An 18,149-nucleotide genomic window follows, 5' to 3' on the forward strand; every position below is an offset into this window, starting at 1 on the left:
GAGTGCTGTTCAGATTTCAAAGTAAGTTGTACTTTCAATCGATTTAAATCAGCCTCGATAGCAGCTGTATCTCCTCTAAGGCAGCCACCATTGTTGTTATTACTCCTCGATGCACTTGACAATGGGAAACATTGCACAGTTTCTGGATGCTGATTGGCTAATCATTAGTCCCCCTCGGCACTGAAGATCATCGCTTTTTGCAACATAGGAAATCGCTGTTCCATGTACCGATGCCAGACCAGAAACAGCCAAAACTCAACTCGTGGAGTGGGAGCAGAATCAATGGTCTGGACCCAGGCAACTGTAATCCAGTACATTGGGTTTAAAATGAGACTGTGAGGTTAAAGCGCATACGGTCAGCTTTAATTTGGGGGTATTTACATCCATATTGATTGATTGATTGAAACCTTTATTTATCCCCGTGGGGAGATTCAGGTGTCTAAAACAGCGACAGAGACAGAGGTTAAAAAGTGCAGAAGTCAAGATATAAATAAAAAGCATAAAACAATAAAAGCATAGAACAATAAAACCAGAGCAATAAAATTCAATTGACAACCAAATGTACAGTGCAAGTTCATGTTCATGTTCATCTCATCTCATGTTGTGGAACCTTATGGCCACTGGCACAAAGGACTGGCCAAAGCGCTTAGTGGAGTTATTGGGTGAACCATGTAGGAATTAAAGCCCTTTTTACAGTATATATAATCCCCACATTTTACAGAGTACAGAGCCAAAACAACACAAATGTGTCACTGTCTAAATACGACACTGTATATTTTATTAATAATTTCTAGGAATATAAGATTGTTGATTTATAGATGCATAAAAAGTCAGGTCTGTTATGCATTTCTTATCATGATCGCACAGGGAAACAATCATCTTTGGTATTGGACTTTGTCAAACCATTTTCTATGTTTTACCATTTTCGGTAATCAACCCACTTTGTATCATTAATAATCTCGGTAATATAAGCACATGCACAGTGTTTACAACAGAGCTGCTGGAGAGGCAGAGAATCTGCTCCGAGGGCGGCTGTTATTGTTTATTTTTATTTTTTAAGTATGCGCACATCCATGGAGAATCACATGGAGAGCCTTAACAAGCCTTGATGACTTGCAGCTGGTGGGGGCAGAGTTTCTGCAGGCAGCAGCAGGAGCATTTTTCTCCATGAGGTAAACAGAGAGAGAAGATAAAACACTGCCCATGTGCTTATATTACCGATATTATATATGATACAAAGTGGATTGAAAGCCATCCTTTAAACAAGACGCATTTTAAAGATTAATTACTTATGAATGAAGACCTGAACTTGAACTTTTAAACTAATTAAATCTATACATTCGCTAAACATTCTCTAACAGCTTTTCCATTTTTGTTTGTTATTGTTGAGCTCATACTGTATAAATGTGTGTTCAAATGCAATCATGTACTGGAAAATTGGATCACACAGGTAGAAGTCATATGGTGCCGGTTTCCAGGTAGCTTCTCCCATTTTGACATATCCTGTGACATTATTCTTTTTGGCAGTAATCACATAAACGTGTCAGATTATCCTCCAGATATAATAATTTCAATAAATTACAATTATCACCATTGGATCACATTGAGAGATTGGCAGGCAGGTGTATTATGTGGTTGAAATTATGGGTTAGCGTCCATGTACATTCATGCTGATGAGGTTCGTAACAGTAACTGGAAGAAAAGTAAATCCTAATGCTTTATTCAAAGGTGACTCACACTAAGGTGACAAAGTTTAATTATTTTCTCGTGACAAATTGCAGAAAAGTTAGCGACACGTTTGAGTTGAGCAATATGCCCGACGTTTATGGCAGAAAGTTACAGAGCAATTAAGGAAAAGAACGATGTTTGTGAAATGGTCCAAAGTCCAGTGGCTCCAAAGATACAGTGCAGGTCCAAATGTTATAGTGCCGTTCAGTAGTGTGCTGTGTTTAAAGATACAGTGCAGGTCCCAATGTTATAGTGCCGTTCAGTAGTGTGCTGTGTTTATGTAGCAACTTACACCTCTCAAACTGAATGCGTACCTGCTTTAAATATTATATTTTAGAGGCACCCATCTACAGGTATGATGTGGTTGTAATAAAATTTGCTGTTATAAGTACGTACATAATTCATTCACTTATCTCTATTGTATCTCTACCCATCTGTTTATCTTTTCAACTTATCAGAGAATTGACATCCAGTCTACATCCAACATGTCATTATGACATTGTTTGTTGGAGCTTTTTTATACACATTATTTTAAGATCTCAGATTAAATCATGAAGGTACAGCACAGTGGCTCAGTCATGGATTCATGAATACTGAAGGTTTAAGAGTCAGCGCTGCCCTCTTGAGCTGCCAGATCACTATCACTGAGGCCATTTACACCTGGTGTTAACATGCATTTTCTGCCATCAGATTTTTCACGAGGGCCATTTTGTGTCGAAAAGGCAGAATAAACACAGGTGCGAGCAAAACACTAATGAGGGTTTCCACATTCCAATCATGGAAGTTTGAAATCCTCATTAGTCTTTTGCTTGCACCTGTGTTAACCCTGCCTTTTCGACACAAAATGGCCCCCGTGAGAAGGGTCTATTGCAATCAGATTGTGTTTTATCACTTGAAAGTACAGGTGTAAACACCGCCAAAACGCATTGAAGAAGGATTGCAATCTGATCGGCCAAACCACCAGGGATGCATTGTGTACACATTGAACACAAGTGTAAATGCAATGTGTCCTCTCAATCTGGATACAGCAACTGTATGCGGATTGAGAGGACACCCATTTCTGCAATCAGATTGCAATCTGATGGCAGAAAACGCATGTTAATGCCAGGTGTAAATGGCCTCACTTTGTGACTACTTGCTCTACATTGGCAGAAGAGTACTTAGTTTATTCTGCATTAAATTTATGCGATTAGTTGTGCCAAAAACACAGCTAATCGACCCCCCCCCCAATAGATAAATACAATACAAATGTCCATAACATAATCTTCAGGCGGTTGATAAAGTTGTTGATCAATGCCAATGAATGACTTGGCCAGGCGCTGAGATTTTAAAACTCACCTCTGTCTTGTTCTCTGACAGAACAAACTCTTTGGGCCCCACTATGAGTGTACAGTATGCTGCCAGCTATCTGGATGTATTGGCTTTCATTGTCCATGTGAAAGAGCCACATGACTGTGTGCTGGAAATAGGACATGTAGCCTAATGTCCATCCGAAACAGGCAATAATGCTTCATAAAAATGCAACACAAAAACGTTTTTGTTTATTTAATCACTGCTTGTATGTGTTATTAGTAAACAATATAGTCATGTTTCATCCCCAATTGCTTGACCGTTCCTATTACCTATCCACTTGAGTGACATCAAAGATAGTTACTTTGTTGTCATTAATTCAAGAAACAAAAAATTGTCTTGAGCTTGTGGCACAATACTATTAGTATGCCTGTCAGCATTAAGAGGATGGCAGTGATCAATTTGTAAAAATGAACCTGTATAAGGCAGACTCTAGGTCATCTCAATTCAATTGTGTTGTCACCAGTTGTGTTTAATTAAGATTGAATGAGTGATAAACTTGGTTTGAATGTTACACTGAATATGAAATTGACCAAAAGACTACAAATAGAAATACAATTCTTCGTCTAACACCATGTCAGATTTTCTTTGCAAGCTATCTGTAGGCCTACTATAGTATATTTTTTTATTTTATTTCAGAAAGTAAATAACTTGACAAATGTATCTTTACATAAAGGGAGAAAAAGGCAAGCATCACAACTTTCTTGATTAAGAACACGTCACATTAAAATGCAATTTGAAAAAGAAAACCCCCAACACGAGCTACATAATATTGATTTATGAATGATGTGTCTTGAACATCGTGAACAGTGTTGTTCAGACTGACGTTGCCCCAGTTTAAATAGCCTACATGTTTTTGATGGGCCTTTTTCAAGCTTGTGCGTCATGCTCCTCGGCATGGAGGTTGCCGGATGCAGTTGCCATGGGAACCCCATCTGAAGGTGCAGGGGCCTGGTCTGTGCTCCTCCTGGTGGAGGGAGAGAGAGTTGATATCACACCCTTCAACATCACATCACTGCTATTTTTGTCCCATGCTGTGTAACAAAAGAGAACATGCAAAATCTCACTTCATCTCACGCATCTCCGCTGCCTTGACAGGTTTGTATCTCTGCTTCTTCACTGTGTGTGCAATGAACCACACAACTAAGATGATCAGCACACATCCGAGCAACGCTCCAATAACTGCACCGGCAATCACCCCGTCTCCTGCCTCTGTACAATGACATGTTTTCACAGCAATGAATGCAACCTATTTTTATGCTTTTGTTAAATGTGCATTTTTGCATAGATATTCTCAAGAAAGAAGAATATGACCATACCAGAACTCAGCTCGATAGTACACATGGAAAATCCTGCTGCGTTTGAGGCGTTACAGTGGTACTCCCCGAACTCAAACTGGGATATGTTTCTGATCTCCAATAGTCCAGTTGTAGTAGCTGAGGGGAGAAAAGGGACAACATGTTTCTAGAATGATGAATCAGTGTTGGGGCCATTCATGAAATGAGAATAGCATGTGGCACATTCCAATTCAATTCCTGGAGTTGGACTTAAATTGTAGTGACAGGAAACATAATTTAATTCCATGAAATTCCACTTAAGAGTGCTTGTCTTGACTCACAAAACATAAATTAAACATTTTGAATCTAATAAAAGATGGTTAAAACTAATCAAATACATTCAATCATAGAGAGCCGCAGGAATGAGTCCGGAAGTATACTTCCGGGTTCTTCAGTGGAAAAGTCTTATGGGATTTAACATGGGGGTTTCACTTAAATGCATACAATAAGGTCTGTGGTTAACAAAAGTTTATGGAAACGTGAATCTGGGTTCTTCTGCATAATAGTCTTCACAAACGTGAATACGGGATTTTTATAAAACGCTTCAAAAGGCATAAAAGTTATTCACATTTGTGAAGAGTATCATGCTGAACCCAAATTCGCATTCACATAAACTTTTGTTAACCACAGACCTTATTTTATAATGTCTTGGACTATTTCCAATAATGAAGACTACTTAACAGCTAACGCCCAGTCGATGTCATATCACAGTGCACGCCCCCTTTCTTTGAGGTATAACCCATTCATTGTTAGGCTCGCCCCCTTTTCATTGATGCTGTCTCCTTATCCATTCACAGTTTACCACGCAATAGCCAATCAGCCCAAGCTATTCCTTTCCAGCTGATCCCAATCAGCATAGTATATCAGAGTCCATGATGTTTTACTCTGTTTGCTATGTGCCGTGTATGTGCCATGTGTCATTCTCAGTTGCTGATCATCGCTGAAGCAGTTGTTTTCGGCCCACCTCCTCCCCTGACCACCACCATCATCATGACTCCTGAAGAATTCCCTATGGGGGATTTCCTATCCTATTCTTCACTGATGACGCCCTCTCATCATCTCAGGAGAGCGTCATCATATCATGGAGTCATACGGCAAAATTAATTTGTTGTATCATTAAAGCTTGTTACACTTTCTACTAGTCTCTCATGATTGAAATGCATTTAAGTGAAATGCCCATTCTAAAACCCCATAGACCTTTCCACTGAAGAACCAAATGGAGGCGATTTCTGGATAAAGCCTACAAAAATACATGTTTTGTTGTTACAACATGTTGGATTACATGTTGTAGATCAAATACCAAAGGTGCCTTTAACATTTTAGGATATTCTGTATTGATTTAGAACACCTATGTGTAATCTCTGATATGTGGTATGATAAATAAATTAATAATTGAATTAAAAATCAATGCCGTAAAATCCCAATTTACTTCCCATCCTGTTTCCTGTAGGTTCCTTCAAATTCAAATTCCTCCATTGAATGTGAATTGATGAATTTGCCCCAATTTTGGGATGGATGCAGACATACTGTACTTGAAATATATAATATATATATATAATATATATATTACATAAACATAATATAGCAGCATATACACACACAGACACAATACTCACTTCGTCCCAGTACAGGCCTCCTTGCTTTAGCCTGGTCCAGTTTGGTCCAGGTGTACATGACAGCCGGACTGCCTCGCTCACTGTGGCAGGTCAGGGTGACCAAGTGGCCCGACTCCACGTCGCCATGCACCGCACAGAAAGGAACAGAGGGCTTTTCTGACAGACCACAGGGACGATACAGTGGGTTTATTTGACGTTACCTTCTCCAGTTAACGTAGTCTGGCCTATTCTTGACATTACTGTATGACACAAATATCAACAGTTGGGATTGTTAACATTTGACATTAATTTTGGATTATTACACATTCATAATTGAGTAAGAGCTTCATAACGGCTACTTTTTTTTAAGTAGGCCTACATGCCATACTCATGAATACTGAAGACCAACAATGTGTCAATAAGAAAAATCTAAATAAAAGTCATTTTGATATGTATGTGTGTGATCCCTTAGCTAGTATGTGCACGTATCATGTCAGTCTTTTCTTGAAATCCTTCGGTGCGATCGCGGGCTACAAACTAAACATTCAAAAAAGGGAGTGCCTCCCTATTAATCAACCGGCCGACGTAATTCCATCTACGTCAATACCTTTTAGATTACGCAATTCTAGTTTTAAATACCTCGGCATTCAAATCACACGATCCATCCGCACATTACAGGATAACAATCTGACTAACCTTACAGCCTTAGTTAAAGCAGATCTCCAAAGGTGGGATCGCCTGCCTCTTTCTCTGGCGGGTCGAGTTCAAACAGTTAAAATGAACATACTTCCTAGATATTTATATATTTTTCAGTGCCTGCCTATTTTTCTTCCTAAATCCTTTTTCATTACCATCGATGGTATTTTCTCTTCTTTCATCTGGGCGGGTAAGCACGCAAGAGCTGGCAAGTTGTTACTACAGGGGAACAGGTACCATGGCGGACTGGGCTTACCAAACCTCATGGGCTACTACTGGGCGGCCAATGTGTATAAGATCATGCTCTGGTTCACCTCCCCCCAAAGTAGTTGGTGTCAGATTGAGGCCATGTCATGCCCTTCTGCATCGCTTCAGGCTCTTGCGTGTAGCACCATACCCGTATCTTTCTCACAATTCACTTCTAATCCCATCGTGATAAGCTCTCTCAAGATCTGGGCACAGGTCAGGCGTCATTTTGGTTGGTCTTCTTTACCTCAGGCGACTCCGGTTTGCAACAACCACCTATTTCTGCCTGCTAAGTCAGACCCTTACTATTCACTTTTAGAGGGAAGAGGTCTTCGCCGCCTGGGAGACTTGTATATAGACGGTGTGTTTGCCAGCTTCGACCAACTTCATACTGTTTTTAACCTACCCCGTTCAGATTTTCTTCGATACTTTCAGCTACGAAACTTTGGTAGAACCCACTCCCCTCTGTTTCCTCAAATTCCGTCTCCCAGTGGAATAGATCTACTGCTTAAGGCAGACGCCTTATCCAGGGGCCATGTCTCCTATTTCTATGATCTCCTCTCTCCAGTGAATGTGGTGGCCATCAATAAAAGCAGAGAGAGCTGGGAAAGAGAACTGCAGACGTCCTTCTCAGACAACTTCTGGGAGGAAGCTTTGCGTGCCGTCAACTCTTCTTCTAGTTCTGCCAGACTTAGCCTGATACAGTTTAAAGTAGTACACAGACTCCACTATAGTAAGGCCAAACTGACTAAACTCTACCCAGATAAAGTGGTTGATGAATGTGATAGATGCTCACAAGCACCTTGTAACTTGACTCATATGTTTTGGACCTGTCCCAAACTATCTGGTTTCTGGCACTCCTTTTTTGATATGTGTTCGGACATTCTGAAGGTGAGAATCTGTCCATCCCCTCATATTGCAATCTTTGGTAGACCACCGGACAAGCTCGATATGTCGGTCATCCAATCCAATGTTATTGCTTTTGCCTCGTTAATTGCCCAGAGGAAAATTCTTTTTCTTTGGAAATCCTCTCAGCCACCTTCATTTAAAGCTTGGCTTGAAGACATTTTATTTTTGCTTAAATTGGAAAAAATTAAATTCACCCTGCGGGGCTCCTCTGACAAATTTTACTCACACTGGAGACCGCTGATCGAATATGTAAATGGCCTTCCCCCAGACGACGTGGCTCCTTAGAACAAGGGCCTGGGCCCTCCCAGGGATGGAGGAGTACCTCACTGCCTGCCCACCACACTTACAGCCGCGCGGTATCCTTCTGACCTCATGAGGCCTAAATAGGCCAATATGACCCAGATGCTTGCAAGTATAAACCCCGATAACTTGAGTTATTACTTTCACTGTTATACTACCTCCTACTGTATGTACGTGTGTATATGCGTATATATATGTATATGTTTATGTATGTATATTATTATTATTATTTTTTTTTTATTATTATTATTATTATTTTTTTACTGTCTTATTTTATGTATTTTTGTTTCTGTTGGAATGGGACTGGGTTGTGGGGAGGCAAATGAGGGTAGATGTGTTGGTTGGGATGTTTCAATGTAAAGACAAAAAAAATTACACTTGTTAATGTATTGTAACGCCAATGCTCCCTGCTCAAAAATAAATATTATAAAAATAAAAATAAATCATTTTGATAAAGCATTCCTCAGCTTTAGCCTTGAACATTAGTGACATGGATTTGTTTTTAGAGACTGTTTTCAGAAGTGATGCATACTGTCTAGAAATAGTCTAGGGGGGGGAAATGACTTTGTGTTACAGGTTGTCCGAGGTCACATTGCTATCCACAACTAACCAGGATGAGTCTACTTCAAAGCAGGGTTGGCTATATGTCAATTACTATAAAACAGTCGGTTTCAGCTGAGCAATCTTATTGGTCAAAGGCCAATTTACTGCTCCCACACTGCTGAATGATGATTCCAATAAAGCGTGGTTATAATAGTTGCTGCTAATACTTGTGATATGCAGAGCTCTAGTTACTCATCTTTCTTGCCCCCCCCCCCCCCTCCTTATTGTGTACTCTTATTGGAGAAGACCTTTCAGAGACCTAGCCTTGTTGTACCCATAATCACAGCAAATAAATGATTGCTATAATGTATCATATCAGAGCAGCACTTCCTACTGTATTTTAATAATAGATGATTATGATCGTGTATGATGTATAAAGTATCAGTGATGATCAACACATGGAAGCTTACACAAAACAGTCAGATCGCAAAAGTCAAGTCGAAGTGGGAAAGATTTTACCATGACACCATGATTTATGGCAATGATTGCCACTTTGACAGTTTGGTGTTTGATGTGTTGTTGTTTTTTAGAATATCTGCAAATTGTTAGTTCATTCTTAACTGAACTGGATTCCATGTGTCTCTCTATTTATTATGAGGTGCAGGAACGTTGTTGGGAGTGGCCTAGGTTATAACTGAATAATTTCCCCAGTGCTTAGGGGTAGGTAGAGAATCCTTGGTGACAAGCAGGCCTAGCTGCGTCTGTGCGCATTTGGCACAGGGGCGAGAGGAGGGGATGAGATCGAGGCGTGCCTCGGCGGCGCTGCTGACTGGGAAGTGAATACAGTGCAGCGCGTCCCCGAAAGTGGAAAGCGTCCTTTCCGTTCCATATGACTGACACTGAATTAATAGTCTTTAGCGACAACCAAATTAATTGACGTGTGATCTCTTTCTCTCTCTCAATCCCTCCCTCTCACGGGTGCGCAGAAAGGACATCAAAGGGATCGCAGTGACAACCAAATTGACGTGATAAAAACATTGGCTGTAACGCGAGGGGACAATTGTTCATGTCTGTAAAATGTTCTGTAAAATGTAATTTCTTCAGTTACTGTTTTAGCACGGGCCGAAGCAAAATAATAACGAAATAGCGAGTGTGTAAAACGAGCCGAGGGTATTTGCATTGGGAGGAGGAGGTTTGTGTGTGAGTCAGTGTGGAGGTGTGTGTTTGTCAGTCAGTGCGTCCTCGTCGAAATAAAGGCAGCGTCCCAAGCGGGCGGGGTCAGGCATATTGAAACACACCACCCCTTCGGGAAACGAGAGTGAAAGTCATCCAGCGTCCCCGAAAGTGGAAAGCACACTTTCCATTCCATATGACTGACACTGAATTAATAGTCTCTAGACCAGCGTGCTCCGCACGTGGTAAAAATAAATAATAAAAGATAATAACCACAATTCCATGTAACAGACAGTGATAATGCAAATCATCACTGTGATGGAGCATGAAAGCATCCATACATGTTTATATGGTTTATTCTGGCTAAATTGTAATTTCCAGCAAACAAAAACCATAACTCCCCCTCATTTTCTCCCCAATTGTACTTGGCCAATTCCCCCTGCTGTCCCAGTTGTTGCTCCACCCCCTCTGCTGATCTGTGGTGAGCTGGAGACTAGCACATGCTTCCTCCGACAGATGTGCCATCGCCAGCCGCTTCTTTTTCACCTGGGAGGATCACACTATTCCCCCAGTTACCCTCCCCCCAAACAGACGCCCCGACCAACTAGAGGAGGAGTTAGGGCAGTGACCAGGAGTCATATGATACCCTTAATCCGGCTTCCCACCCGGAGACATGGCCAATTGTGCCTGTATGGATGCCCAACCAAGCCGGAAGGGGACACAGGGGCTCAAACCTGTGACCCTCATGTTGCTAGGCGGGGAATCTACCACTGCACTACCCGAATGCCTATTCTGTATGTGCAGTACAAGGATTCAATCACAGTCCTACTCTAATTTCTAACACTGACAATGAGAGCCTGCTGCAGTTACCATGGAAACTACTGTGGATACTGAGGCCTGCGAGGTTGTCCTGGTAACTGTGAATGGGAGGTGAATGGGAGACAGAATGTAATTCCCTGATCACACAAATCAGAATCACTATTTTAATAGAGTTGTTTATGTTAGGACAGCGGTAATAGATGCAGGATTCTCAGAGGTGGAAAGCACACTGAGATATTTCATTGAAATTGAAGTACTGTTGCTTCAGTTCAATTTTGCTTAATTCACACTAACAGTTCTTGTAAAAAAAAAAGAAGTAAAATGCTCAAGTTAAAGTCAAATAGTAGCTCACTAAAACACTACTGAATTTCATTAACATAAAATATTTAAAGAGCCAAAAAAGAGAGATGGGGAAGAGGAAGGGTGTCTCTGGTATACACTGTATCAAACAACAACAAATGAACCAGAACAACTATAGATCAATCCATTTCAACAAAATGACACATGAGTTTGAGTCTTCCTCCAGGCATCTACAGGTCTTTGTCAATTATACAAGTTTTGTTACTTTGTGTGCAGCGCGGCCACGCCTATAATGAATTAATTCACAACAAGACAGCAGTTTGTGAGTAATAGCTCAATACTAACCGTCTGTTTTGGCAGTATGCTCTCTCTTTATGATATTACAGTAAAGGTCGCTCATTGTTATTGTTTTTCTTCTAATTTGTGTGTTTTCAAATACTTGGTCGTGTGTGACACTATGGGTCATCCACTGTATTGATGAGATGATATGATACTCCTGCAGGAGCTACATCAGTTTACATAAAAGAATAAACAATTTGCTTTATCATAGAAACATATGGATATTGATTATACTCAGTTGGTGAACCTCCCTTTGTAAAGCCTTTGAAGTTAGCAAAACTTACCAAGAACATGTAGAATGACACTGGCCTCAGATTGTCCTTCAACATCAGGGAAGTTGTGAACCTGACAGGTGTAGACCCCGGCATCTGATGGCTGCATGTTGCTTATGGTTACTGAGGCATTTCTGCTCGTGCTGGGGTCAGAGAGGGGCTGAAGTCTGCCCTCATAGGATTTTCCAATCACATCCTTCCCTCCTTGATAGTAATAGAGCTGACAGCAAAGGGCCATACATCAAAATATCACAAGCTTAGTAAACTCCAGGTAGCCTACTATAAGGCAACCTAGATGAAAATATTGAAGTATTATGCAATTTCAATCAATCCATCAATCAATCAATCAATCCCTCCACAATGTCCAGGTTCCAGAGGAACTCCACAGGGGACATCTGAATTCCTGCATCGATCCCGGATATACTCCTAACCTCATGAATGGCAGGAGTTCCTCCATGGAGCTTTCGCCAAAGTTTACATCCTATTTCATGTCATGAATAACGTTTTTTATTTGAGCATTCATCCTAGTCTCTCCTGATTGAACTGAAATTGCCAAAATAGAAAGGGAGCCATACCAGGCTTACTTCTTGCGCAGAGAAGGAAGAAGATTACAGCAATAAAAAGTCCGGTTTTGACTATCCTGCCTCAGCCTTGACAAAAAGGCTTTTCCACTTGACCCTCCTCCTCTGCGCTGAGTGGCTGATGTAAGCCATATATGGCTCTCTGAGTCTCTTCCTATGTTATTCAAATGCAGACTGGTTGTGCTAAACTCCGGACTTGCAATGGCGGCACATGAGAAATATTTCAATCAGCTCCTGCTTCCTAGGTTTCTAGGTTTTATTATGGTTGAGCTTTGAGGATTTATATAAATAAAATGTATTTTTACTATTTGATATGCAGCTTGTACATCCCATTTTAAAAGCACCTGCCTATGAAATTATGCAGATATAAGGTATCTGCAATAGTCTCAATTAACATTGCAAATAGGGTTTTAGAAAAGAGATTCATAACATCTGCATGTGAATAATAATTATAAAACTGATAATAATACCCATTCTTGATGAAGTGCTTGATTTATTATGTTGGGGGAAAATCCAAATTATAATTATTTAAATAAAAAGTTTAAAAAGACAAGAAAACTTACTTTGATACTTTGTTAAAAGTGAAAAATAATCACTCGTAAATCTGAGATATGAATAGGGTTTTGTTAATACATCTCTCCTTATCTCATTTCTGAATCACAGTCTTTGTTGTCTTACCAAGGTGTGTCTGCTAGCAGAGTCTCAAGAGCATATTGAAAGAATAAGCCAACCTCTTTTTTCAAACCCTCTGAAGCCTTGTAATGAAACATCTTGTTTTTATCAACTTTTCTGTTGGGAGTAAGTTGAAATCCTACATGACATTTGAAAATATCCTCACAAATATTCAATTCTCTCATGAGGTTTCACCCATAAATCCAACTCTAACTGGTGCAATTCCATAATTAAGTTGAATAATTATAGGCTATGGATGCCTGTGAACTCAGTGAGACTGTACTGTAGTAAAGATCAGTTTTGACCTTTATGGTGCTGAGGCACACAACAGTAGGCCTACACACCAAGGTAAAAGACCATTTCACACAAAGCATTGCATGATCATACAACAAACATCATGAGCTGCTGGACTTCGCCCAGATTGCATGAAATCCGAAAGCCATATGCCATACCACTGTATGTTCCTAACATGAGGATTTATATTATGGTAGGTTTTGAGCACATCAGAACAAACCTTCATTGAGATGTAGGACATATTTGAGTAGAGAGCATGTATCTAGTATACCTGCTGTGGAGACATGGAGGACGTGGAGACAAAATCCCATTCGACGATGAGGCCGGAGGTCTCCTCAATGGTGGAAAAGGTGCACTGGAGAAGGACACTTCCACCCCTTGTAACGTTGACAATTTTATGGGGTGTCCTGACTGTGATCAGTTCAGCCCATCCTGCAAAAAACAAGGAGTTTGTCAGCCTCTCGTTATACTTTGTTTGGCCTAAAAGCAGAAACGGATACATCCAGTAGTTTGTTAAAAGTGCGTTGGCTTGCCTTAACCTCCTCAAATGAGCAATAAGAACAGGAAGAAGCAGAAGAATAGTTACCCATTATGCTTATCAGCACCAGGAAGCTCAATGTGGAACGCATCTTCAAGAAAATGTTGGTTTCCACTCGCAGATCTTCTAAAGAACTGAATTAACTTTCCTCACTCTTTGCCTTGACTCTTGCCAGCAGCGGCCAAAGCACAGTAGTAGCCTAGTAATGCTACAGTATGGCAGGCAAGGTTAGGCTACAGTATGCTCAGCTAATGGAATGGCTGATATTGTGCATGTAGATAACACAATGTTTGCATATTGATGTTTGCCAAACTGGGTGTGTATACTCTGTTTTTTCAAACGTCGATTTCACAGTTTCAATTTTTGTCAGTTGGTGAATGAAAATGAAAAACAAACTTGAAGTGCTTGAGAAAACATGAAAGAAACGTCATATAGATAGATAGCCCATTATCTTTCTTTATGTTTTATTTTGGTTGCTTTTTTCTTTTCTTTTTGTTTTGCTGTTGTTTTTCTTTTTTTCTTGTTTTTGTTTGCTTGTTTCTCTTGTTTTTGTTTATATTTATGCTTTGATGAAATTGTTGTTAATATTGGTTTATTTTCTTTGGCAAGTAGACATTGAATAAGCCCATCACGGTTTCTTGTTGTCTCTACCTGCACAACCTCTTTTTATCCAATTATTTCCCTTCGTTTGTTTTTGATTTTAATATGTGCAAATAAATAAACCAAACTAAACTAGATTGGAGTTTCAATCTGTGCAGCCTGTGCTCTGTGTGTGTTCCTGCTTGTTGACTTCATATGGCGGATTAGAACCACAATATATCATGACCCCATGCGGAATTCATTTTTCAGCACTTTGCAGTAGTTTAACTATTGCTCATCTCTCCAGCCTCGCTGCCGTGTAAGTCATTCTGGGTCACGGCCTCTGGCAGAGGAATTAATGTAATTTAATCTCCACCTGGCCTTTATCACTCGCCTCCAGGAAGTGTAAACCAGAACACTGCAACACTCTGCTTATCTCTGGGGAGTTCACTCCCTGGTGCTGCTTACTTATTGCAGGCACTTTCACCGTTGTTATTATGGCCCGCGCAGTGCGGAGCACACAATGCTGATGGGGAGAGACGGCGAATCACACGTGATTAATTGTCTATAATTACCAGAAGCTGACACAGGTAATTAACAATGTGTAAAATGTTGATCAGCGGCGAGTGAAGGCGCGAGGGAGGGAAGCCGGGGATAATGTGGAATCTGGGGGCAGGCAGAGGAAGGAGGGGTGCATAGCTCATTAAGCAGAAGACATTTAGCCTACGTGATAGGTTAGGATGTGAGACTAGCAAGGGAACAATCTTTTTGTAAATGAAACCTTATCAACAGCATGACTCACACACACAACATACAAATGACCACATGAGGAAACACTCGTAACTGACTCCTACAATCAACACCCAGGCTTTGGTATGAAAACCAAAAAAGGTCAAGTACCTGTCTGGCTGAGGAACATTTATAACGAATCACCACAGAACATACAGTAAGTAAATAAGGGATCAGAGAACGATGAATGGATGTTGTGTTTCTGTTATTAAAGGAACACTCTGCCCATTTTCAACCAGCTTTGTATCATTAGAACATCAGTAGTATATCAGAAAACTGTAAACTGTTTTGAAGTCTGTCATTTAATTTGACAGTTATTGAGTGTTAAAGTGTGGACCAGTGACATCACTGGTTCACACTAATGATGGTCTCGACCTAGTTTCAAGATGAAGACCAGACACGCTGCCTCGCGCCACACGTAATCTAGTGACATAGCGACCTCATCATCACATGTAATCCTAGCGTGACGACAAGTGCAGTAATCCCAGCGTGACGTTCGCGTGACGCACTTGCCTAGGTGACGCCGTTAATGTCGTCAGTGCCGAGGCTATGACGCGGCAGTATTTATAGCCACGCTTGCTGCACCATCGTCCTCTTTCCCTGATCTCTGGCCGCTGCACTTGAGCTGATCTCATCCCTTCTCTGGAAGCCGCGTTTCACCCCACCCACCTCCCCAGTCCACCACCAATGTATTGACTCCTGAAGAATCCCCTACGGGGGGGGGGGTTCTCTATTCTAGCCCGAGCAGATGCCCTCCCGCCTCAAGAAGAGAGGCATCTTGCCACGGAGTCACTGCGCCTCTAGCCCGAGCAGATGCCCTCCCGCCTCAAGAAGAGAGGCATCTTGCCACGGAGTCACTACGCCAAAGAATCAGTCGCCATGCTGCCACGCCATCAGAATTAGTGCCATACCGTTTCATGCCATGAATCTTATCGCCATGCCTTACTTTAATAAAGCTTGCTGATTAACCTTACCCTCTGGTCTCTCATGATTGAAACTCAAATTAATAACTCATTAACTCAAATCAACTCTCAATAACTGTCAAACTAGATGAATGACTTCAAAACCGTTTACAGTTTGAGAGTTGATTTGAGTTAATGAGTTATTAATTTGAGTTAGTGTGGACCAGTGATGTCACTGGTCCACACTTTAACACTCAATAACTGTCAAATTAAATGACAGACTTCAAAACCGTTTACAGTTTTCTGATATACTACTGATGTTCTAATGATAAGTTGGTTGAAAATGGGCGGAGTGTTCCTTTAATAATAGATTTGTGCATAATTGTCATTACATTTGGGAGGTAATAATTATCCATTCTGAAATCAACATCAGATTACAAATAGTCTAAAATGACTGCTTCCCTTTTTGTATTGCATGACCAGAGCAATTAGTGACACTTTTATTTATCAGGGCTGCAGTAGCCTACTTTCCCATATCACTGTATAAGCTTTATCATCGTAAACAAAAACATAAAAAGACTAAAAAGACACTGCCACATAGTGAACACAGAGCAAACAACATTCTTGTATCTACAATTTTAAATGTTACCAAACCTGGTGGATGTTATGGAGCCTGTGAGGTAGGCTATCAATCAAGTAATATGAAAAATAATCTGTAATAGAATCCATCACTACAATTGTGTGATTTTCAGCTTTGAGCATAATAACTCTTAGTTTAATTTATATTTGATAGAATTTATAAATGGTGGACATGAATTTCTCAGAAGAATGTGAGTAAAATTATGAAGCATTATGAACATTTAAAAGAGAATTTCGTTTTTTTTTTAACCTGGAGCCCTCTCCTCACATTAATTATTATCTGACGACTCACCCAGTGATCTCCGCAGCGATTTGGAGCATCGTAGGTGTTGTTGTGATCTAAATAGTACTCCAAGCCAGTCCTTGAATGCGCTCCGTCGGGGCCACATGGCAGCATGCTGTTACTCCATGTAAATAGACAGTTTTCTTCCCGTGTTCTACCCATATCGTCATTATATTATCCCTAAAGAAACATCAGACTGCTATTCACCCCCGGGCTATTTCCACTAGTCTTTACAGGGATCTAATTTCCTCATTCGGGGTGAGTTTCACCAACTCTCATCAAGTAACTACACAGGCCAGCCGGCAGGAAAGTCTCGTGGGACTGGCTTGGAGTACTATTTAGATCACAACAACGCCTACGACGCTCCAAATCGCTGCGGAGAACACTGGGTGAGTCGTCAGATAATAATTAATGTGAGGAGAGGGCTCCAGGTAAAAAAAAAAACGAAATTCTCCTTTAACTACAGACATGGTATGAAGACAAACCACAAAATACTTCCTGGCACCGAGGGTTATGGAAAATTATTTGTCATATAATTGTGTATTTCTGTAATTAACAAATAACCTCCATATGAACAGTAACTCAACCTACTGTTTACCATTACTTTACTGATGGGGACTCACCATGCGGTTACTATTTTGAATGTGACTGGAGAGCCTATGACCAAGCCGGCAAACAAACATCAAGTTGGTTCCCAGAATGCAATAGGGGGTTGTTGGGCAGAACTGCCTGTTTTAATGGGTACAGTTAACACGCACACATTATTCATCCCACCCCTAGAACCTCTGTGTCCCACACAACAGACTGTGAGACTGTTTTATTCTGTGTCCCACACAACACAACAGACTGTGAGACTGTTTTATTGTGTCCCACACAACAAACTGTGAGACTGTTTTATTGTGTCCCACACACTGAGATATATGAATGGAGGGAGTGTCCCTATCTCCTCCCTGTATGTTTTATTGAAGCCAAAATCCGGCCAGATCAGTGAACCAGAGTCTGTGCAGTAGCTCCATTGATTTAGAACCTCTGTGGGCTCCCCGCCCCTCTGAACTTTCTTATGTAGAGCTGCTGTTTCTAGAATGCGCACAGTGCGTTGCGTATTTATATACAGTCTAGCTCTGTAAATATTGCAATTTAAGTTGTAATATTTTTTGTCTCGCCAAAAGTAACCAGGAAGATTCCCACTATGAGAACAGTTTATCAAAATGACGCCTGTACGAAAATCTGATTTCGGTTGTCGGAGATTGAGTTGTATCAGCCAG

At 40.7% G+C, this 18,149-nt stretch overlaps 1 protein-coding gene across 1 annotated transcript; it reads right to left on the reverse strand.

Moving 5' to 3' along the window:
• Positions 1–3,948: 3,948 nt before the first annotated feature.
• LOC310772447 (V-set and immunoglobulin domain-containing protein 1-like) lies at positions 3,949–13,744 on the reverse strand (the record flags this gene model as incomplete). The annotated part of the gene is made up of 7 exons (XM_083632266.1): positions 3,949–4,045; positions 4,146–4,290; positions 4,398–4,514; positions 6,032–6,187; positions 11,620–11,827; positions 13,426–13,586; positions 13,741–13,744. The coding sequence occupies 7 exons, from the start codon at positions 13,742–13,744 to the stop codon at positions 3,949–3,951; spliced, it is 888 nt and encodes a 295-aa protein (XP_083488392.1).
• Between the last annotated feature and the right edge of the window lie 4,405 nt (positions 13,745–18,149).

This window comes from Poromitra crassiceps (assembly GCF_964638095.1).
Source record: "Poromitra crassiceps genome assembly, chromosome: 1".
Classification (NCBI taxonomy): Eukaryota; Metazoa; Chordata; class Actinopteri; order Beryciformes; family Melamphaidae; genus Poromitra; species Poromitra crassiceps.